The 23,580-nt window shown below is 38.9% G+C and overlaps 3 protein-coding genes across 4 annotated transcripts; all 3 read left to right on the forward strand.

Moving 5' to 3' along the window:
• LOC145889207 (ovochymase-1-like) lies at window positions 1-4,521 on the forward strand. The gene is made up of 11 exons (XM_082980145.1): window positions 1-231; window positions 527-616; window positions 679-811; window positions 1,449-1,559; window positions 1,885-1,946; window positions 2,108-2,274; window positions 2,472-2,570; window positions 2,876-3,027; window positions 3,245-3,390; window positions 3,831-3,978; window positions 4,253-4,521. The coding sequence occupies exons 1-11, from the start codon at window positions 1-3 to the stop codon at window positions 4,519-4,521; spliced, it is 1,608 nt and encodes a 535-aa protein (XP_082836271.1).
• A 1,343-nt stretch (window positions 4,522-5,864) lies between these two features.
• Window positions 5,865-9,115, forward strand: LOC145889294 (chymotrypsinogen A-like). The gene is made up of 8 exons (XM_082980266.1): window positions 5,865-5,919; window positions 6,003-6,130; window positions 7,243-7,394; window positions 7,514-7,612; window positions 7,873-8,024; window positions 8,288-8,433; window positions 8,799-8,938; window positions 9,088-9,115. The coding sequence occupies exons 1-8, from the start codon at window positions 5,865-5,867 to the stop codon at window positions 9,113-9,115; spliced, it is 900 nt and encodes a 299-aa protein (XP_082836392.1).
• Window positions 9,116-15,049: 5,934 nt separating this feature from the next.
• On the forward strand, window positions 15,050-23,555 carry LOC145907112 (ovochymase-1-like). 2 transcript variants are annotated; one of them, XM_082994557.1, is made up of 13 exons: window positions 15,050-16,756; window positions 16,820-16,947; window positions 17,281-17,370; window positions 17,532-17,664; window positions 18,285-18,395; window positions 18,711-18,772; window positions 19,068-19,234; window positions 19,574-19,672; window positions 19,969-20,120; window positions 20,609-20,754; window positions 21,105-21,252; window positions 22,630-22,998; window positions 23,244-23,555. In XM_082994557.1, the coding sequence occupies exons 1-13, from the start codon at window positions 16,702-16,704 to the stop codon at window positions 23,366-23,368; spliced, it is 1,785 nt and encodes a 594-aa protein (XP_082850683.1). In that variant the 5' UTR covers window positions 15,050-16,701; the 3' UTR covers window positions 23,369-23,555. The 2 variants fall into 2 exon arrangements, with proteins under 2 accessions (XP_082850683.1, XP_082850676.1); XM_082994550.1 differs by having other exon boundaries at window positions 15,054-16,756; window positions 21,748-22,998; window positions 23,244-23,547.
• The last annotated feature ends 25 nt before the right edge of the window (window positions 23,556-23,580 follow it).

The raw sequence follows: 23,580 nt of genomic DNA on the forward strand, positions 1-23,580 counted from the left end.
ATGTATGCTGAGAAATTTGATCAACATTTCAATGGCCTTGGTTGTTTTACAATTCGCATTTTTCGTCGTGCAGACGCCCAATTTTACCCGGCAACAACTGAAACTCGATTCGACATTTGCACCAATCCAAGCCTTAGTTTACCTTCAGGGAATATTTCTTCTCCAAATTACCCTCAATACTATAACAATGATCTTAACTGCACAACACGAATCACTGCTCCAAGCGACCAGGTATTTTTTTTTTATAATATTGAGTTTTTCTTAAATCTCCCAATTGCTAACACAAGTTCACTTGGCAACTGGAATTAGCGAGTCATGCATTAATGGGAAAGTTATATTTGATAAGAGTATAAACAACAAACTACAACAAATAAAGCTTTACTCGAAAGTATTCTTTCCACGAACATTTTTCTGAGCGATAAAGTTGAAAGGTTTCGTAATGTTTTTTTTAGTTTCTTGTTTAAAAAATACAAATTAGCTTGCAATAAATTTTTGATCAGTTTTAAGGCATTTGTTTACACCACAGGCGATCGCAATCAAATTCTTCGACTTCGACGTTGAAAGTCATGAAACCTGTGACTACGATGAACTGCGTATATACGATGGGTCGGTTTTGGTAAGATCATTATAGACCCATACGTTTGTACATCGCTAAAACTATACCTATATTTTTCGTAGTACACAAGCATAGGATTTTGCGGAACACAAAAACCGCGAGACTTTGTTGCTCACAATCCCACGGTGACTTTAATTTTTAAAACTGACTCAGGAGATGCTGCCCGTGGTTTCTTGATTCAATGGACAACCAAACGTAAGTCTGTCTTTTACTCTTGCGCTCATCTCGTAACGATAGAAATTAGATTGGTGTGCCACACCGGGATTCGAACCCAAGATATCCTGAGAACCGGTTGAAGACTGTGATGAGCTTTGGTAGGTATCCTTTTACTCTTTTTTACGTTGCTTTTACAGAAACTGAATATGCTTTATAGCAAAATATGTTTGTCCCACATGAAAGTCTACAGATTTTAACCTAGAAAACATAGTTTCCCATTATGTGGCTAAGATATCCTAAACACGCAGATAACTAGATAGTATTGTAAATACCTGGTAAAGGGTAGCCTATAGGTGTTTGCTTGTTTTGTTTTTGACAGAAAACAAACGTCAAGATTTTTTTTGTAACGTTAAGATTTTCGTATTCAATTGCAGAGATTGTTTGGAAAAAAACGGCCAATACATCCAACAAAACTAAAAGTATTACTGCCACATACATGTCATTGCATTTTTAAATATCACACTTACATCATGATCGCGATACAAAGACACACAATTATGTCACCAAACGCAACTGCAGCAGAGTCATTCATAGCATTTTTTTTTACATAATTGTGGTACAAAAATTAGTTAGAAAACGAACTTTTGCCTTAATACGATAGTTGTCATTTTTGCAGCTCGTTGTACGGCCGACCAGTTCACTTGCTGGAACGGAGTTTGTATCCCAACAACTCAACAATGCGATGGCGTCACAAACTGTGGTGACAACAGCGACGAAATCGAGTGTGGTAAGTTAACATTCCATTAATCCGTTTAACCGAGATAGTATAAGCCATTATTCAGTTACGGCAAGGTTTTCCGAAGATTTTCCCGTGGACTTTTATTTGTTTACATATTGTCACAAATTTTTGGGCCGCGGTCCAATGTAATATATCCCTTTGTTCGACCAACAAGCGTCAAAATAACAGAATGATTGTTTGCTTAAACTTACAAAATGAAATTTGACTTTTTTATCATATCGACACGGACCCCAGTGTAGGAAACACTGAGTTAAAGGATAGCAAATTCTCAAAAGAAAACTTCAAATTTATCGGTAACATTTGTCTTTTTTAGCCCACCCAAGCACCGAATTCTCTGAATGTGGAAAATCTGACGCCGCGCCTCAGTTTTTGTGGGTAAATTTTTGTGGGATTGAGCTTTAGTCACTCGTAAAAACTGTGCGGTAATTTCAAGTAATTGGTAACAGTAAGCCATGAACAGTAAATTCATTCGCCCCAGTCACAGCAGATTAGGACCGAAAGCTCTATCCTACAGAAATGTTTTTTGTATTTTTAAGGACACAAGAATAGTCGGAGGCAACGAAGCCGTTGTGGGTTCATGGCCATGGCAAGTTCGTCTTGAAATCAGAAAAACACGAGGATCGTTTTCCTGCGGTGGCTCAATTCTAAACGCGGAATGGATCGTCACTGCAGCACATTGTACTGTAGATGCTCTAAACCGCACGTAAGTTTCGTAAGAATCTGACATGTTATGATATACAAATTAAAAAGTAGGTGATTCATATTAAACATGAGTTTGCATACAATGGTAGAACAATTGTGGTTTCGTCAATTTAGAAACATTGTTTGTTCTTTCGGCAGTGTTTTAGCAAACATAAAATAACGATTCCAGATCACGCACGACATGTTCTGTATCAACAGATCCGTTACTGTAGATGCCGGACTGCATTCCACCACACAGAGAAGTGAATCCCAAAGGAGAACCTCAATACTTGTGATCGACCATGAGAACTATGACGCGTAAGTTGTATTTAGATTGTTGTCTATGGCAACAAACGGAAGACAAACTAAATACAACTTACAGACTTAAAGTATTATGCCTGCCGGACACGTGTAAAAAAAAAGGAATGTTCAACTCAAACATCGGCTTGTTGAGTCGATTGGAAAGGAAGTAGTTTTGTGATGGTCGAATTATTATTCACTAAACAACGATCGTCTGTAATTACGTACAGTATATTACGATATGTCAAAATTTTGTTTACATGACCCTGTACGAAAGATAAATAACAGAAAATAAAATAACACTGTCAGTTGCACAATTTTAGCTCCACAATTTTCAACGACATTTCGTTGATCAAGCTTGAGACTCCCTTGATTTTTACAAGCACGATTCGACCGATCTGTTTGCCTTCGGATACTTCCAGGTTCGACGTCCCGGATGGAACGATTTGCATAGCAACTGGTTGGGGAACACTTGGTAAGTTAACAATTATTTTTTGGAACTAAATTTGGATTTGTCGCCAAATGCAAAAAATTAGGTAAATAACGCACGAAAAATATCCAACTGGAAGACTTGAAAGATTTAAATCGACTTTTGATGATGATGAGGTAGTAAAGTCGCAGGAATCACATAACAGATCATGTATTTTTGCAATTTTCAAGTTTAAATAAGGATATTATTCAATTTGTTTTAGCTTCCGACCACGACTCACCCAATGAGTTGCACCAAGTTCGGGTACCGATAGTGGGACAGAGTACTTGTTCGAGGGTGTACCAAAATTTACAACTTACCAATATTTGTGCGGGTAATTATGAAAAGGGAGGCGTGGACGCTTGCCAGGTAAGGGCTGTTACGTGATTATTTCGTCTGCCAGAAACTGAGACAAGAAACCATTTGTGAAAATTCCTGAAAATATACATTACAATTCACGCTGAAACCAAAGTATCTCACTTGGTTTCCCTAAATGGGCGTTTGCTGAAATAGAACATAAAATACAATGAAGAACAAGCACACCTTTCCTGTGGACTGAATAAGTCAAAATCTTTTATTCAACAGATTGACGTTGCAAATCAATCAATTTACCACATTGCAGCTCAACCAGGCGTTGGGGACGTGGCAATATTGAAATAAACTGGGTCGTGCTTAACATAAACAAAATGTGTTTTTTGCGTAAAAGAAAGAAAGTCTTGAAATTAAGAAAACGAAAAACATTTTTCCTTATCTAAAAAAGGAAATTTGTTCGCATCGTTGTATTCAATTCAAATGTAATTACCACACAGGGAGACTCTGGTGGACCTTTGGCTTGCTTAATTAACAACGCCAACTGGTATCTCATCGGCGTTACCTCATTCGGACGAGGATGTGCTGATGCAAAAATTCCTGGCGTCTATTCACGAGTTTCCAAGTACGAATCGTGGATAAGAACAAGTAAGTAATCCTCTAAAACCAGCAGTACAATTTTTAATATGTGATCACATTTTCCATGTCAAAAATTTTTCATTGCAATAAAATGATCGTTTAAGTTACGGTTGGCTTGCAAATAGTTATCCGGTATCTTTTTCTGGTTCTTAACAAATGGTTGCTTTACTGCTTCCGAGTGACGTTTTACAGCACTTAGGAAAAAGAGATAAGATATTTACCAACACTCACAACATCTGTGGGTTTGGTGACCTTTATTGCACTTTTTATTTCCGCCGCACAGACGCTCAATTTTACCCAGCAACAACAATCAGCACTGCTACAACGAGTACGACGATATCAACAACTTCGTCGAAAAAATCTACGACGACAGCAAGTTTGACAACAATTGTCGTTGCAACAGATCACGTGACTACATCTACCACGTCGACAGGAATTCCCACAGTACAAGTTTCATCGGTGTCGACAGAGCGAACGACTGAAACGTCACCCTCCACAGCTTACGCGACCGAAGGTATGGTGCGAACTACTCTCAATGAGAGTGAGATTTAGGGTTCCCAATCTTAACGTATCAACACTAACTAGTACTACGTAAAAGTTTAGAAATATGGATCCAGAACATATGAAAGACATTTTTACCAAACTAGTTGTATAAAAATTTGAAATTCTGTCAAAAACAAGAACTAATTTATTTAACGCAATTGATTCGTCAAACTGCTGTTCTGTTTTAATTTTTATTGCTTTATTTGCTTTGTAATGTACAGGAACTGAAAATACGAAGTCCAACTCAACGGCAAGTTGCGTCAAACCACAAGGGACGATCTTTTTGCTTACAGCTGTTTCCTTCACTACAATTCATTGTCGTCAACAATTGTAGAAAAGCTTTAATTAATAATGTAGATATAAGTGAAGTAGCATTTAAGCTTTCCTGTGCATTTTATCCACGTGCAATGATGCCCATTTATACTTTTTCACATAGTTATCTCATATATCATAAACTAGTTTTTGGTAGAAATATAATCTCTAGCTGGTATATATAGTCTATTTGCTCACAGACTATAACCATGGGTACGTGGAAATAAACTCGGTTTGGTTTAATGTTGTCAGTGGAGCAATGAATCACTTTCTAAGGACAAAGTTGCAGGGAGCTGAAATATAAATTTCACATGGAGGACATAAGGATTCGAAATTACAAAGAGTGTTGACTGACCGTTATCGTCAGTGCGGTTGTATATCATGAAAAATCAATAGGAATATTAATTCCGCCTAACTGGCACCCAATCAATTTCTGTTCTAATCCAAATATAAGAACAGAAAGTGACGATGCCAGTTAAGCGAAATCTATGTTTCTGTTAATTTTTCATAATTTATAATTGCACTGACGCAAATCGTCAGCCACCTGTAAGTTTGGATATCTGACAAGTGAGGACAGATCGATTGGTCACCACCAAGTAGAACAGACTGTTAGCGTGTGTTCATGACATTTTTCCATAGGGAAACAAAGATGTATATTATTTAGGGATTAGTATAAATGTGTGATACAAATATTGGGTGTATTTGTATGGGTGTTTGTCAAAATCCCTAATCAGGCAAGAGAACCATTTGTGTTATAATATTTAGCAGTGTTTGTGGAGAAAAATAGATATTAAGAGCGAAATAACGGTGCAGCAGTACGATCATGTATGATGACAGGGAAAAGATAAGTGTTCGTTTCACCTTTTGCCTAGATGGGTCCCAAGCAATCCTGGTGGTGTGCTTAGTTTACCATGTCCGAGCTGCATACCATTTAAGAGTTTTTTCTCACAGAAGAAATTTAGAAACGTTAGCGTCAAAGGATGAGATTTACAGCTTTCCTCTTGTACTTTTGTCTAACCGCAGGCGAACGCTAACTTAGCATGGAACTGTACTTCTTTCACATTCTAATCGCCTACATGACACTTGGTGCATCAGGTAATATTAATTTTGCTTCTATAAAGCGCAAAATATAAGTTGATTTTATTGCTGGATAATATCGCAACATTTTTCATTCGCAGGCCAATACAACATTTGCGTTAAACCAAGCATCAGTTTATCCACAGGAAATATTTCTTCTCCAAATTACCCTAAAAACTACAGCAATTCCCTTAACTGCAGAACACGAATCACTGCTCCAAGCAACCAGGTATTTTCTACAGTTTTGTGTTTTGGTTCAATCTCTTCTATTCGTTTAATCATTTGGTATTCAGAATGAGGAGAACCAGTATGATAAATTTTAGTTGAAACTGATGGTTTGTGTCAATTGTTTTCCGAAATAGGAGGATGTTACGTTAATAGAAGTAGAAAACAGACTTGTTTCATTTTAGTTCATTTTTGTGTTAAAATGCAAGAAAAGCTGTGTAAAAATATTTAACTAAGCGTAAAGCACATGGGAACGTTTGTTTCAAGTAGGTTAAAAGCTGTCATTTGTGTAATTTAAGCACACATATATATATAACTGAAATGCATCATGAGTTGCCAAAAACAACAATTTAAAAAAGAATGAAAACGGACTCATTAGCTCAAACAAGCCCGGCATACAATTGTAAACCTTCCACATACAACTGACTGCTAGGAGCATTGAGAAACGCGCAATGAACGATAAAGAAACTAGTGAAAGGAAAAGAAAAATCGACTAGGACATTGTTGACAAGCAAGGTACACAAATACGTCATTTACAACGCTGTAAAATCATCTTTTGATATTGATTATTCTGGCTTCTGTTTTGTTTAACTATCCATATTTGACCACAACCGACATTGCAGTGTGCACTGTTTCAGTGGGGTGTTTCAAAAACTCATTTCGGTGACGGTGTTTAAAATCATGCAAAAGTTCTGTCTGATCGTTGCGCTGTGATCCGATCAACGAGTGGCAAACCGGTTTTTTGTCTGGCCCACATTTTATTCTGCAAGTTTGACAATTTAGCATGGGAATATTAAAGTCGTAACACCATCACAATCGGTCCTCTAGACAAGGACGCACATGAATCGCCAGACTCAGAAAAGTGTGATCCAAAAAGTGGTTATTACAGTGATTAAGTTCCAAACGTAGTAGATCCCACGTCACGAAACTCAGTAACTAAGCAGTTTTTTTTTTCAGCTCGCCCAAGTACAGAATTCTCTGAATGTGGAAATTATTACGCCGCGCCTCGGTTTTTGTGGGTACGATTATATCGGAAACGGAAAATCATAACAGAATATAATATGCATTTCCATTCACAGAATATAAAGATTACGAAGGTAATTTTTGTGTTTTAAGGACACCAGAATTGTTGGTGGCAACGAAGCTATTATGGGTTCGTGGCCATGGCAAGTTCTCCTTTTAATCAAAACAAAACGAGAATCGTTTAACTGCGGTGGCTCAATTCTGAACGCGAAAGCACATTGTACTGAAGATGCTCTAAGCAACACGTAAGTTCTAACAGAGAAATGCAATGTTGTTGTGACATACAAATCGAGAGCCAAAATGTGGTTGAAAAACTGCGTTCAGGGCATTTTTCCTCTTATGCAATACACGTTGTTATGGACAGATCCGTGATTGTAGATGCCGGACGACATTCCATTAGACGGAGAAGAGGATTCCAAAGGAGATCCTCAACATTAGTGATCAACCATGAGAATTATAATAGGTAAGTCAGGTTAATTGTGTTGGGTTGCTGTCGTTGGAAGCAGAAGTTAATACAACAAGTTTATAACAGAAGAAGGAGGCTTCCGCAAATGACGACCAATTAGGCATAAATCTTGGTATTAAAGTTTACGAAAAATTTTCTTATTCAATGATGACATTTTGTCGAAGATAAATTTTTGCCCTTGTTAACGAACACGCCAACAACTGCGTATTCAGCCACCAATTAAATAAAGATATGTTTACCGAATTGCACCGTTTCAGATCTACTCTTGTCACCGACATTTCGTTAGTCAAGCTAAGGACTCACTTATCTTTCACAAGCACGATTCGACCGATCTGTTTGCCTTCGGATACTTCCACGTTCGATGTCCCGGATGGAACGATTTGCGCAGCAACTGGTTGGGGAACACTTGGTAAGACACTGACTATAGATAGGCAAACAAAGCAGTGGAAAAAAGTATTTTGCAACGTTTGGCATCATTAAATGTCGTAATGCCTGTAGTGTACCACAACACGTTGCTTTATTGTTTTAAACAGGACAATTTTAAATAGAAATTGGCCATTTACTATCACACAGCAGTTACTACCGCCTGCTTCAGCCCATTTCTTATAGCAACCACAAATGTTTGGATTTTAGCAATTACGGGTGCAATATTTTTTGTGGTTTTTGTTTAAGCTTACAAACACAGTTCACCACAAAAGCTCCACCAAGTACGTATGCCGATAGTGGGACTGAGCACTTGTACCAGGGCTTACGGAACTCTTCCGCCCACCAATATATGTGCTGGTGACTACGAAAAGGGAGGCGTAAGCACTTGCCAGGTGAGCGGTGCAATAAATCCACCAAGGTTAATTCTTTCAATTAAATGACAGTTGTACGGTTACGAGATTTCGTAGTTACTGAAACATATATATATATTGTATAAATAAATATATTACGCAAAAAAGGGAGGTATTGGTTGTCTAAATGAAACGAGTGGCGGCATAGGAAAACGTCAAGTGTGGTCATATGACCAACGGACTTTAAAATGTTGATTAAACTGTGTCTTTCAGTATGTTACATTCCGAAAATAATTTATGAGAATTATTATATCAAAAAATATAGCACTGCACATGGATGGCAAATATCGCATACATACACGATATTTCCAGCTACTGCTTTTAATTTTAGTGTTATTACCACATAGGGGGACTCTGGTGGGCCTTTGGCTTGTTTAATTAACAACACCAACTGGTATCTCATCGGCATCACCTCATATTATACTGGATGCGGCGATGTAAAGCGTTTACACACGAGTCTCAAAGTACGAATCGTGGATAAAAACAAGTAAGTAATCCTTATCTAAATCCACACCAACTGTTAAACCCAGAGGAATTTTATTGTATACGAAAAACGGGATCTATAGTTTGGGAAAGAAAGAATATTTGTCCTGAGATGAAGGAATATTTTAATGATTCTCATAACTATATTATTAGGAGCAGCGTCATGGGCGAGAATATCTAAAACCAACATATACTTGTCAAATTATGACCCTGGTTGCGTTCCTTGAAGTTGTCAACCTGTTTGCTTTCGTTTCTTTGCATGTACGACAGGAAGTGAAAGCTCCACTGCATACCGCGTCAAAAGGGGGAAACTTTGTGCTTACTGCTTTATTGTATAGTAGTATATTTTGCAATGGTTTAATAACTGTAGACATGTGGAATTTAAGCTAGCCCTGTGCATTTCATTCCCTTGTATATTGCGTGTTGATGCTTTTCCGTGTGGTTATTTCATAGATAAGATATACGTATCTCAGAGTTTTATGTCAGCATGAAATTGCTTACATTACTAAATTACCTAAAAGTTAAAGTAGAAGTGAAATAGGACAAGTCTCTAATCACCGGGTAACAGTGACGAGAATGACTGCCGAACCATTGCATTGTAAAATAGAGATAAGTAATTAAGCATCTTGGCACACATGTCAAGGCGAGGTTGCAATATCAGAAAATCAACACCCACCAAGTTCACATTGAATGATTGCCAAGTTAAAATCACACGAAAGTACAAAATAAATGCGTCGTGGCTGAAATCAATTTAACGGCAACGAAATTGCTTTCAACTCTTTTCCAACTATTATGTTGCATTAAGAGGCCAAAGAAAGTTAAACTAACATGTTCAGAGTTAGGCCACACGTTTCCGAACGTTCTGCAGAAAGCCTACAGTGGACAACCAATATCAAAACACGTGGTGGCCACGAATCCAGTTGTCCAGTTGTTTGATCTTCGTTAATCCATGTGATGCCAAGTCTGTGATCAACTGTTTTCCTGTATTCTTGACCTTTTTCTGCTCCAGTGCCCCGGTCGATTACAGAATGACGTCAGTTGGCACGCAACAATAAAGCATCATGTGACACCGGCTCTTACGCAGTTGCCGTAAATATCACACTTTTTGCTAATTTTGGGGGAGCAACGGATGCTTGAAAAAATACTGGCAAACTTAAACGTGTCAATTTTCGCTTTTTGAAAAATAGCCATAAATCACCATGGAAATGTAACAACACATTGATGATCATATACCAAGTTTTTAAAGGACATGCCATTTTTTGCTGGTAAAAGTCAAAATTATAACCAACACACACCTCTGATAACATCACAGCAACGCAGACAACAATGACCAGCAAAAATTTGTTCATTTCAAATGGCGCGGGAAGGTGGCTAAACGTGCAACGTTTTGCTTCAGTGAGCTCTTATGTTCAAAGGATTTCCAGGTCTAGAGCATCGACAAACAGTCGGCGTCTCCAGAATTTTTTACTGAATGTTGACAAGGGGGGGCAGTGTACAACGAGTCAGATTTAAATAAAAAATGTTGTATACGTCACACCACTTACAATTGCCAAACAGACTCAATACGCTAAAATACAATTATTTTCAACGATAAACTACTTATCGCTCGTAAGCTTTTTAGTTTCATCATTTCAATACTATTTCCTTCAGATTTTGGTGCATGAATGTAAGAGCGGAGCATCAGAGTGGCTTCAAGTGAAGGCAATTTCTTTTTTCGTGCGACGCAATACAGCAAAAAGATCGTGTTGGATGGTGGGGTTTACAGTTCACTGCACTTATTTTGTTTGCACGGGGTCCCGTCCCTGACAAGTCCCTGTTTAAAAATAATCCCTGTAGCACGTGGGGTTGGTCATGTTCGAATTGCTATCGTTGACTTGACGCGTAAAAGAACCCAGTTCAATACTTTGGCGAGAGCGGTAAAAGTTTGAAAACCCGAGTTCGTTTACCCACAAAGATAAACCAAGAAGTGTTACTAACGGGAAAAGTGGCCGATCCAGCTTAGCTGCGATGCCAGTGAACCTCCAGACAAACCGTCTACGTGTTTGTCGGTCAGTTGTAATTCATACCGAATGCCGACATATCGCTAAACTGTCACTACCGCCTGCTTCAGCCCATTTCTTATAGCAACCACAAATGTAGGATTTTTAGCAATTACGGGTGCAATATTTTTTGTCGTTTTTGTTTAAGCTTACAAACACAGTTCACCACAAAAGCTGCACCAAGTACGTATGCCGATAGTGGGACTGAGCACTTGTACCAGGGCTTACGGAACTCTTCCGCCCACCAATATATGTGCTGGTGACTACGAAAAGGGAGGCGTAAGCACTTGCCAGGTGAGCGGTGCAATAAATCCACCAAGGTTAATTCTTTCAATTAAATGACAGTTGTACGGTTACGAGATTTCCTAGTTACTGAAACATATATATATATTGTATAAATAAATATATTACGCAAAAAAGGGAGGTATTGGTTGTCTAAATGAAACGAGTGGCGGCATAGGAAAACGTCAAGTGTTGTCATATGACCAACGGACTTTAAAATGTTGATTAAACTGTGTCTTTCAGTATGTTACATTCCGAAAATAATTTATGCGAATTATAAAATCAAAAAATATAGCACTGCACATGGATGGCAAATATCGCATACATACACGATATTTCCAGCTACTGCTTTTAATTTTAGTGTTATTACCACATAGGGGGACTCTGGTGGGCCTTTGGCTTGTTTAATTAACAACACCAACTGGTATCTCATCGGCATCACCTCATATTATACTGGATGCGGCGATGTAAAGCGTTTACACACGAGTCTCAAAGTACGAATCGTGGATAAAAACAAGTAAGTAATCCTTATCTAAATCCACACCAACTGTTAAACCCAGAGGAATTTTATTGTATACGAAAAACGGGATCTATAGTTTGGGAAAGAAAGAATATTTGTCCTGAGATGAAGGAATATTTTAATGATTCTCATAACTATATTATTAGGAGCAGAGTCATGGGCGAGAATATCTAAAACCAACATATACTTGTCAAATTATGACCCTGATCGTGTTCCTTGAAGTTGACAACCTGTTTGCTTTCGTTTCTTTGCATGTACGACAGGAAGTCGTTCTCACCAGCAAACCGCTGATTCCGAATAAATAGTTTATTATCAGGCTGTGGGAATAAATCCCAAGCCGGGGAAAAGCTTTGTAGAGTCTCAGTAATAATAGCAGTGTAACAGTAATACGATAGAACAAGTAGAATCGAATGGAATCCAGTAGATTTAAATAGAATCGATTTTCCGGTCTAAACTGGGCTCTTTAACGCTCTCCATTATGAGAGCTGATTGGTCAATAATGTCACGTGATATCATGAGGCGCTTGAAGTAATATAATACAAAAACATACGTGTGATGTGACGTAAGCACAGGAGAACATTTTATGTGGCAAACAGGATGTTGAATGAATCACTTTACTCGAGAATATTCGATGACTAAATCATTTGGGTCACATTATGGGATTATGCGGTACATGTGCAAAGCTGCACGCAAAACATTACGCAATTCAAGCACTGGTTTTTGTGACGTATGTTACAATATACATACCTCAGAGTTTTATGTCAGCATGAAATTGCTTACATTGCTAAATTACCTAAAAGTTAAAGTAGAAGTGAAATGGGACAAGTCTCTGATCACCGGGTAACAGTGACGAGAATGACTGCCGAACCATTACATTGTAAAATAGAGATAAGTAATTAAGCATCTTAGCACACATGGCAAGGCGAGGTTGCAATATCAGAAAATCAACACCCACCCAGTTCACATTGAATGATTGAAGTAAAATTACACGAAAGTACAAAATAAATGGGTCGTGGCTGAAATCAATTTAACGGCAACGAAATTGCTTTCAACTCTTTTCCAACTATTATGTTGCGTTAAGAAGCCAAAGAAAGTTAAACTTACATGTTCAGAGTGAGGCTACACGTTTCCGAACGTTCTGCAGAAAGCCTACAGTGGACAACCAATATCAAAACACGTGGTGGCCACGAATCCAGTTGTCCAGTTGTTTGATCTTCGTTAATCCATGTGATGCCAAGTCTGTGATCAACTGTTTTCCTGTATTCTTGACCTTTTTCTGCTCCAGTGCCCCGGTCGATTACAGAATGACGTCAGTTGGCACGCAACAATAAAGCATCATGTGACACCGGCTCTTACGCAGTTGCCGTAAATATCGCATTTTTTGCTAATTTTGGGGGAGCTAACGGATGCTTGAAAAATACTGGCAAACTTGAAAGTGTCAATTTTCGCTTTTCGAAAAATAGCCATAAATCACCATGGAAATGTAACAACACATTGGTGATCATATACCGTTTCTTTTGAGGACATGCCATTTTTTGCTGGCAAAGGTCAAAATTATAACCTACACACACCTCTGACAACATAACAGCAACACAAACAACAATGACCAGCAAAAATTTGTTCATTTCAAATGGCGCGGGAAGGTGGCTAAACGTGCAACGTTTTGCTTCATTGAGCTCTTATGTTCAAAGGATTTCCAGGTCTAGAGCATCGGCAAACAGTCGGCGTGTCCAGAATTTTTTACTGAATGTTGACAAGGGGGGCAGTGTACAACGAGTCAGATTTAAATAAAAAAATGTTGTATACGTCACACCACTTACCAAACAGACTCCATACGCTAAAATACAATTATTTTCAACGATAAACTACTTATCGCTCGTAAGCTTTTTAGTTTCATCATTTCAATACTATTTCCTTCAGATTTTGGTGCATGAATGTAAGAGCGGAGCATCAGAGTGGCTTCAAGTGAAGGCATTTTCTTTTTTCGTGCGACGCAATGCAGCAATAAGATTGTGTTGGATGGTGGGGTTTACGGTTCATTGCACTTATTGTTTGCACGGGCTCCCTGACAAGTCCCTGTTTAAAAATAATCCCTGTAGCACGTGGGGTTGGTCATGTTCGAATTTGACTTTACGCGTAAAATAACTCAGTTTAATACTTTGGCGAGAGCGGTAAAAGTTTGAATACTCGAGATCGTTTACCCACAAAAACAAACCAAGAAGTGTTACTAACGGGAACAGTGGACGATCCAGCTTAGCTGCGATGCCAGTGAACCTCCAGACAAACCGTCTACGTGTTTGTCGGTCAGTTGTAATTCATACCGAATGCCGACATATCGCTAAACTGTCACCACTTAAAAATTCACTGGTCATGGATCCTCGTGTTGAGCTGTTTGATCCTTACTACCAAGTAATCATGTGATCAGCCCTTTTATGTAATTCTAATCTATTTTCTGCTCAAGTGCCTCTGCCGATTACAGCGCAACGTCGACTGTGACGCAACAATAAAGACTCATGTGACATCAGAACTTACCCCCGTTGTTTTGTCTCGCTAATTTTGGGACTTGGCCTAAAGAGCTGCCAGAACGTATAGAAGTAACTTTTGGCTTAGATTTACAAAGTGTTGTTATCTTACTCGCCTAGTTCACACTTGAAGGATGTAAATTACTTTTTATTATGGTTCATTCCATGTTTGAAGATGGAAATGGAATGACCTTCGTGTTTTTACGAGTATAATAATTCCCCTTTACAGAGTAAGCCTTGTTGCGACATTCTTGTGCAAATTAACGTTGTTCGATAGTGGACTAGTCATTGAAATACTAGCACTTTATTTTTCCTTCTTGTTTTGAAAAGTTTTTCAAGAGAGAGGAGTCAATTGTATTTATGGGTCAAAATCATGGAAACTCCCATAGCAACGCGAAAACAACAATGACAAGCAACACATTTCTCATTCCAAATGCGGCACAAAATGTGGCTGAAAGTAAAACGTTTTGCTTCAATGAGCGGCGATCTTAAAAGGATTCCCCGGGTTTCCGGTATCGGCAAACAAAATTGAAGTGCGTAATGCCAAGACTCCGTATCGGGCAAATGTGTTGTGGCAACAGTAACACCTGCAATGGTGCGACTAGCAGCAGTGATTTAGTATCGGAGCGATACGTCACGGGAGTTTCCAGAGCGAACCGTTATCTAACCCTTCCCCACAGGGGTAAAAACCAGATGCTTTCAACCGAGTTGTCGGCGCTTCCAGTTCAACGGTTAGGGAACGTAGTTTGAGGTTAATCTTTGAAACGTAGTTTGAGTTAAAATGAAATGCGAATTATATTCAGAAGATTAATTTGTTGCCCAGTACCGAAGATTTACAATGGTTTAACAATCTCGATATATTTAGCTGTAAAATAGTTGCATCGTAAACTATAAAGCCACTTACGGTTGTCTACCTCTGGCATCGAAGCACGTAAATACTATTAAGGAGTGGATATATCGCACAGTATACATAAATGGTGTCAACATTTTGATGTAAGTGAAATCAATCTTGTGCATTAATGCAAGAACTAAAAAACAGATAATAGTTTTGAGCATGGGTTTAGATTGCAGCAGTAAGAAAACGTTTGACGCTGAATTCAACATTTACAGTTCGTTGCACTTTTCGCCTTAGTGGATTAAGACCCGATTTGAAACGTAGGGCAGGAAACGTGCGTGTTTGGCTACGTTCGTTCTCTTCCTGGTGTAAACGTTGAAGTTCGGAATGATATCAGTAGCTGGCAGTTTGACAGAGGAAACTATGGATTGAAAGAATTTAATAAAAGGCAGATTCTCGAGTACGTTGCAAGTTAGACAGATGACGAGCTGTTAGTCAAAAATCTGCACTGTTTTGTGTTTAGGAAATGGTTTTAAATTGTTGTGTTTTTCATAAAACTCGAGATCCAGTTCTAATTTATTCAAGAACATTATACCGAGGCCATTTGTAAAGAGTGTATGGAACGGAATGCACTGCAGCAAATTGCCTCGGCATGGTGACCTGTCTGGTGCGCACGCGTTTCGAATCGGAAAGACTTAACCGCCTGTACATGCCGGGATGTTCGGAAAGCGTAGAACAATTCATATTTTATGTAGTGTATGACACAGCACGAAGCACGATGCTTCAAATGCACACCGGTACGCACGATCAAGGAAAAGTGGCTCCCAAGGTTTTTTATGACCTTTATCGTAATTGAAGTTGCTCAAAATTTAATAAACGTAGTACGACGGTAATCACGTCGACGCAAAATATACGAAGCATTCATTCAACAAGCTGACTTATTGCCGGTTGCCGGTTTATACTTAGAACGACAATACAGAATGTGCGTTTATAACCACCTGCTGCAAATTATTGCCGAATTCGCTAAAATCCAATATCTACACGACAAAGGCCACGGTCAAAGCGAAATCTGTGACAAAATGAAACCCGAAGTGCGAACGTGCGAATTACTGTTGTCCCATTATCCCTCCATCACGCAATTCCAGAAATAGTAACAGAAACCATCACAAGTAAGTTTTGGGCACAAGAACGGTTGTCCCCAGTGATTTGTTGTGGGTTGTTGGCTCCTGACGTTCTCTGTTTTTACCAGAAACGCGACGAACCAAACAGTCAACGGGGAATTAATGTTTGCTACAAACAAATTTTGACGCAAATTGACCAAAACGGGGAAAATGACATTGTTTGTGCGCATTCCGTTGTTTTTATGCGTGTGAAAAACGTCGGGTCAAAAACCTATCATCACCTGCTGTACCAGAAATAAAAGAAAACGACCTGTTCATAAAAAAATTTTGATATTCTTGTGTTAGACAGAATTGGTTAATTTTTAATTTTACCATTTACATCTTGTTATGTTTAGTAGGTTTAAGCTGTATTATAGTGTATTAACCGCAGGCCAACCACTAACTTAGCATGGCACTGTGCTCCTTCCACCTTCTTGTCGCCTTCATGGCACTTGGCGCATCAGGTAACTTAAAAATAAAAAACAAAATTTGTTCGGTTTAACGGAATGTTTCTTTTTAATTCTCAGGCCAATTTAACATTTGCACCAATCCAAATCTCAGCTTAACTTCAGGAAACATTTCTTCTCCAAACTATCCTCAAAACTATAACAACTCCCTCAACTGCACGACACGAATCACTGCTCCAAGCGACCAGGTGCTTCTACAGTTTTTAATGTTGTATGAGTGTCTTGAAAAAAAATACTAGAGCAAATAAAAATTTTGTTTGAGTGTCCTGAATCGTGTCGAATGGCATTACTTAAAAATTAGCAGAGCAAGTGAAAAAGGTTTGTATAAGTTGCGTTCCAAAATAAGACGAAAAATTAACGGGACTAGCAAATGGCAAAGAATCGTGGCAACGGAAGTACTGACGTAAGTTCTCCATGCAAACCAGCACCACCAAAAGTATATTTCTTGTTTTTGAAGTGTTGACTTAAAAAGGGATCAAGCAGAATCTTGTGAAAGGCTTTGAGTCAATTTTTTACCACAGGCGATCACAATCACGTTCCTCGACTTCGATATTGAACGTCATGTGACTTGTGATTTCGATGAGCTGCGTGTATACGATGGGGCGGTTTTGGTAAGATCATTACAGATCCATACATTTTGTCTATCGTTTTCTTTAAAACACACTTGCATTAGAAACACTATTAGCGGATTTACTCCTAATGCTGAGAAAATGAAACTGGGGCAGTCTCAACAGCATAGGCTAATTCTCACATAGTTATATTGTTTTTTCAGTACACAAGCAAGGGATTTTGCGGAACACAAAAACCACGAGACTTTGTTGCTCACAATCCCACGGTGACTTTAAACTTTAAAACTGACTCAGGAGATGCTTTCCGGGGATTCTTGATCCAATGGACAACCAACCGTGAGTCCATCTACTGTACCATGTGGCGATGCCAAATCAGAAAGATAATTCATTTTAGGAAGTATTCGTAATTTTGTCGCATTACTTTTAACCCACACACAAACACACTGCGATTTTTAAAGGTGTTGGATTTAATTGACGCGAGTTTTAAGGGAGAAACTTGTAATTATCAGAAACCCGTATACTCACTTAAAAATATTGCGCGTGACTTAATTAAGTTCAAGACATAGCAACGGAATCAACGGGACTGGGTGAAAACAAACCAAAACGTGCAGTGCAATTGTGACCTATTCAATGTGATGACTGTTTCAACAAACTTAACCTCTAAACTATTTGGGACGTTTATTTCCGTATCGTCCATGACTTAGGCCGGGTCCACACCCACGCTTTGCGCCGGCAGATTCTTTGTTTGTTCCATTATACGCTGGCGTGCGGGCGTACGCTAGGGACATTGAAACAAACAAAGAATCTGCCGGCGCAAAGCGTGAGTGTGGACCCGGCCTAAATTTCCGACATCGCCGAAAAGCGCTACGACTGCACAGACAATTCGCTTTTCAAGCAATTTCGGAACAAAGCAGGGTAGAAATTGTCGTTTTTTATTGTCGTTGTCATTGTTGCAGCTCGTTGTGCGGCCGACCAGTTCACTTGTTGGAACGGAGCTTGTATCCCAACAACTCAACAATGCGATGGCGTCACAAACTGTAATGACGACAGCGACGAAATCGAGTGTGGTAAGTTGATAAAACCTGTCTATGTTACATTTATTCAATTTTGTCACAAAATTACTCAGTTTTGTACCTAAAATGTAAAACACGACGTATCAAAAATACTTAACTGAGTGGTGCAGTGCAGGTTAACAATATAGAATGTTGAAATTTGAGTCGCGACATTCGCAGAAGTCGGCTAGACGTCGACACGCGTGACTGCACAGACCCATAAAACGCTCACGTGACCCAAAATAAAACGTCAGTGTGGTGAATAAGTTCCGAACGCCACAGATGACGTAACTCAATGACTAAGCGGTAACTTTTGATTTGTTTTTTTAGCCCGCCCGAGCACAAACTTCTCTGAATGTGGAAGATCTGACGCAGCGCCTCAGTTTTTGTGGGTACGATGTGTTTTCAAATGTTTTCAACCAAAAACTACTGCCACATGTCCGACAAAACATCGGTTGAAATAATGCCGGGAAGCAACAGCCTCGTATTTTAACTTTGATGGTGGTGTTGGTAATTTTGTAGCAAATGTTTGAATTGCAACATATGAACTATTTTGTTAACAACCAATACCTTTGGCCACCAGTTAAAGTATATGTGCTGTAAATTTACAAGCATTGTGGTAAAGGGAAACCTTTACATTGCCGAATACAATACTCGCTTTTCCCCAATCAAAGTACTTTTAACAAGGACACAAGAATAGTCGGAGGCAACGAAGCTAACGTGGGTTCTTGGCCATGGCAAGTTTTCCTTTCAATCAGAGGTTCCCAAGGCTCGTTTTCCTGCGGCGGGTCAATTCTGAACGCGGAATGGATCGTCACTGCGGCACATTGTACTGAAATAGTCGCAAGCAACACGTAGGTTTTGTTAGAGTGTAATGTTGGGAAATAAAAGTCAACTGCGAAAAAATTTAGATGTCGCATATAGCAAATCTCATGTATAAAGGGTCTCACAAATATTTATTTTTTATTATTACACGGGGATTCGAACCCGTGAAAAACACGAACGATTACGTGCTTTAAATCTAGCACCCCCAATGCTAAGTGAATTACATTGTCAATATAGGTCATTTATTTCATTGTACGAATGGTGTTTCGAATTCCAAAAATAAGGCAACAATTGCTGTTTCGTTACTACCTTGTCGGCATTTCACAACGAATATTTTAATGTACGCATAGCATATTGTATGTCGACAGATCCGTGACTGTATATGCCGGGCTGCATTCCACTACACAGGGGAGTGGAATCCAAAGTAGAACTTCCATATTGGTGATCGACCACGAGAACTATGACAGGTAAGTTGGGCTTGGGTTTCCGTCGATAGTAATTACAGCTAAGTCTCCGCAAATGTCGACCAAGCATGCATAAATTTACCAGTTCAACAATCCCAGTATATAGGAGAAGATTGTATTTGTTGTTCAGACGAGGATTATTTGCCTTTGCTGTCAGACAAACTGTTGTAAACGTTGTAAACGAACACGTCAACAACTAATTCTTTATTCAGCTAATTAAATGGATTTAGGTTTGCCAATATCTACATTTATTTAACTGAAGTTAAAGTACAATCATACATAATGATGCATTGTTGCAGTGTCACATTTGGCAACGACATTTCGTTAGTCAAGCTTAGGACTCCCTTATCTTTCACAAGCACGATTCGACCAATTTGTTTGCCTTCGGATACTTCCACGTTCGACATCCCGGATGGAACGATTTGCGTAGCAACTGGTTGGGGAACACTTGGTAAGTTAACGGTTAGATTAGATTTGCCTCCACACTAGTGCGAAAATATGTTAATAGCGCTTGCCACCGGTGAAATATCGGAGCAAGGCAATGAAGTAGGAAATAACGCAGTACACCTGAAAGTAGTTCTTAAAGTAAGACGTGACGCTTCGTAGCTTTAATTTTTTTTTGTATTTTCTGAGAATAAACAGACTGGCCTAGTGCTGAAAACATTGATATCCTAATTTATTCAAAACCTTTCCGACAAAAACCTATTCACTTTAACTTGGTGAAGCAAATTCTAATACATTGCAACCGCCAACGCAGCAAGCCTGTTGTGTTTAAAATTTGAGCCCAACGCACTTCTTGCTAGACAAATCACATACTTTACAGTTCACAAGATTCACAAAGCATGTTTTGCAACCTTTGCTGCGCAGTTGATGCTAATACTAACAGAAATGTTTCGTTTTTAGCATTGGTTCAAAGGTAATTTCTTGATTATTGTTTAGCTTATAAGCACAAATCGCCCACTGAGTTGCACCAAGTACGGTTGGCGATAGTTGGACTGAGTACTTGTTCAAGGGCTTACGGAACTCGGCCTCCCACCAATATTTGTGCGGGTAATTATGAAAAGGGAGGCGTGGATACTTGCCAGGTGAGGGCGGGATATGTTGAACTCGCCATATTAGTTCTTACTGTTGCCAAACATTTTGTTTGACCTAAAATTGTTCTCTTCTTAAGGTTTCGACTAAGTATCTCAACTTAATTATAAGCGACGCAATGTGTTATAATAAGCCTGCATGGTATAAACCCATTTGACAATGCCTATCAGACAGAGTGCTGTAATGCTTTACATTCAGCAAACTGCAACACGAATAAATGTCAAATTACTTCATGTAAACTAGGGGCTCAGAATGCAAAACATATTAGCGCGTATGTATTATAAGCATCGTATACATATGAACTGAGTGTCCTTTGTTCTATTTGGGTATTATTACTACACAGGGAGACTCTGGCGGACCTTTGGCTTGTTTGATTGACAACACCAACTGGTATCTCATTGGCGTCACCTCGTTCGGAGGTGTTTGCGCCGAAGTGGAAACTCCCGGCGTCTACTCACGAGTTTCCAAGTACGAATCGTGGATAAGAACAAGTAAGTGAATTATCTCAGCACTTGAAACCACGTGACGTTTACATATGAGATTTTGGTGGAACGACATTGATAGGAACACGACAGTATTAAGAATCCACCTCGAATCAACAACTTGTCCGATTCTAAACAACGACAAAAGCTGCTTAAGTTACATGCTATTCTTATTTCAGAAAAAGAACTTCTTTTTCTGGTTTCACTTTTGTAGCAATTTTTCATCTTAGAAATAATTCTTTGTAGGCAACCATTTTGTTTGTGGTAGATTGCTTGCAGATTACATTTATTGGTTTGCTTGTAGGTCGCTATTTTTAGTTTTCATGTAGATTTTGCTTTTCTTGTAGAAACTTTTTGCTTTTCTTGTAAGTCTCTTTGTATGAAAATGAAACTGTGTTATTTCATACAGATTACATTTCTAGATTTTAACCAAGTAGTTTAACTAATACACAACATTTCTATGCCGTAGATGGTTGTTATTGCACTTCCTTTTTCACCATATAGACGCTCAACTTGACTCTGCAACAACTGTAGCGGCGACAACCTATGAGCCAACCACTGCTACAACGGACACAAAAACAACCAACACAATTAGCATGACAGAAGCCGTTTCAATCACAACTGTTGCAGAACCGACAACAATAGTAACACAAGCACAAACAATAATAGCAACGACAGCAGCCTCACAACCTTCTACCGCTAAACTTGCAACTACATTTGCATCTACAGACCCACACACTGAAGTACAAACTACAGTAACACAACAACAAACAACAATGCCAACGACAGTCTCAGATACTACAGCACAAACTACAGAAATTTCCCCTACTACAGTAACACAGCAACAAACAACAATGCCAACGACAGTCTCACATACTACAGCACAAACTACAGAAATTTTCCCTACCACAGTAACACAACAACAAACAACAATGCCAACGACAGTCTCACATACTATAGCACAAACTACAGAAATTTCCCCTACTACAGTAACACAGCAACAAACAACAATGCCAACTACAGACCCACATACTACAGCACAAACTACACAAATTTCCCCTACTACAGCACCACAACAACAAACAACAATGCCAACGACAGACCCACATACTACAGTACAAACTACAGAAATTTTTCCCACCACAGTAACACAACAACAAACAACAATGCCAATGACAGTCGCACATACTACAGCACAAACTACAAAAATTTCTCCTACTACAGTAACACAACAACAAACAACAATGCCAACAACAGACCCACATATTACAGCACAAACTACAGAAACAGTAGAGAGCACAACTGTGCTGTTAAATGTATCGAAGGGAAACGATGTTCTCTTTACCGCGAACGACAACGAATTAACACAAGTTGCAACTTCTACAGCCACAACTGACCGTACAGATGCGACAGACAACCTTGAAGCACACACAGCAAGAAACAACTCTGTTATAACGACCACGAAAACAGATGCAGTGATAAAAGCTACAACGTCATTTTCGAGCACTGTAGCAACTTCGGCAAAAAGATCCACTCCAACAACAAGTTTAACAACATCTGCCGTCACAACCGATCACATGACTACATCTGTGACGTCACAGAGTTTAACTGCATCGGCTGCGAAGACAACAGTAGAAGTTTCGACGGCGTCGATGGAGCGGTCGTCTGCAGCGCCACTCTCTACAAGCGGGTCAATATCCACAAGTTCACCGACGAATTTCACAAGTTCAACTTCAGTTTTGAGCACGTCAGCAGGTATGACGTTTGTGGATTGTTCTCAATATGAGTAAGATTTGCGTAATTCGTGTCAACTTGTTCATTGTAACTTCTGTTAGTTGGATTTGAGAATATAAATCCCTAACAGATAAATAATGTGTCAGTAATTACGACCGCCATCATACAGAACAACTGATAACAATAAAAACATATCTTTGTATGACACCACTTCAAAGTATGTTTGTATTGCTTTTACTGACAACAATTTTTCTTTGTTACGGCAGGAACTGAAAATGCGACGTCCAACTCAACTGCATATCGCATCAAACCACAAGGGGGCAACTTTTTGCTGACCGCTATTTCCCTAACTGCAACCCATTTTATTGTTGTATATTTTGCAAAGTTTTAGTCTTTGGCGATATATGTTTATTTGCACTTATGCTTGCCTTGTGTGTTTCTTATTCTTATGCAGTATTCCGCGTTTTATGCTTAAATGCAACAATTACATTCTCAATATTTGACAGAATATATATTTCAATTCTCATCTAATGGCAAGCTAGCTCAGAGCTGTTAAATATAAATAAATCCTCAAATGGCGCCAAAACGCACAAAAGCGTTTAA

The sequence above is a fragment of the Ascidia mentula genome, chromosome 1 (genome assembly GCF_947561715.1).
Source record: "Ascidia mentula chromosome 1, kaAscMent1.1, whole genome shotgun sequence".
Taxonomy (NCBI): Eukaryota; Metazoa; Chordata; class Ascidiacea; order Phlebobranchia; family Ascidiidae; genus Ascidia; species Ascidia mentula.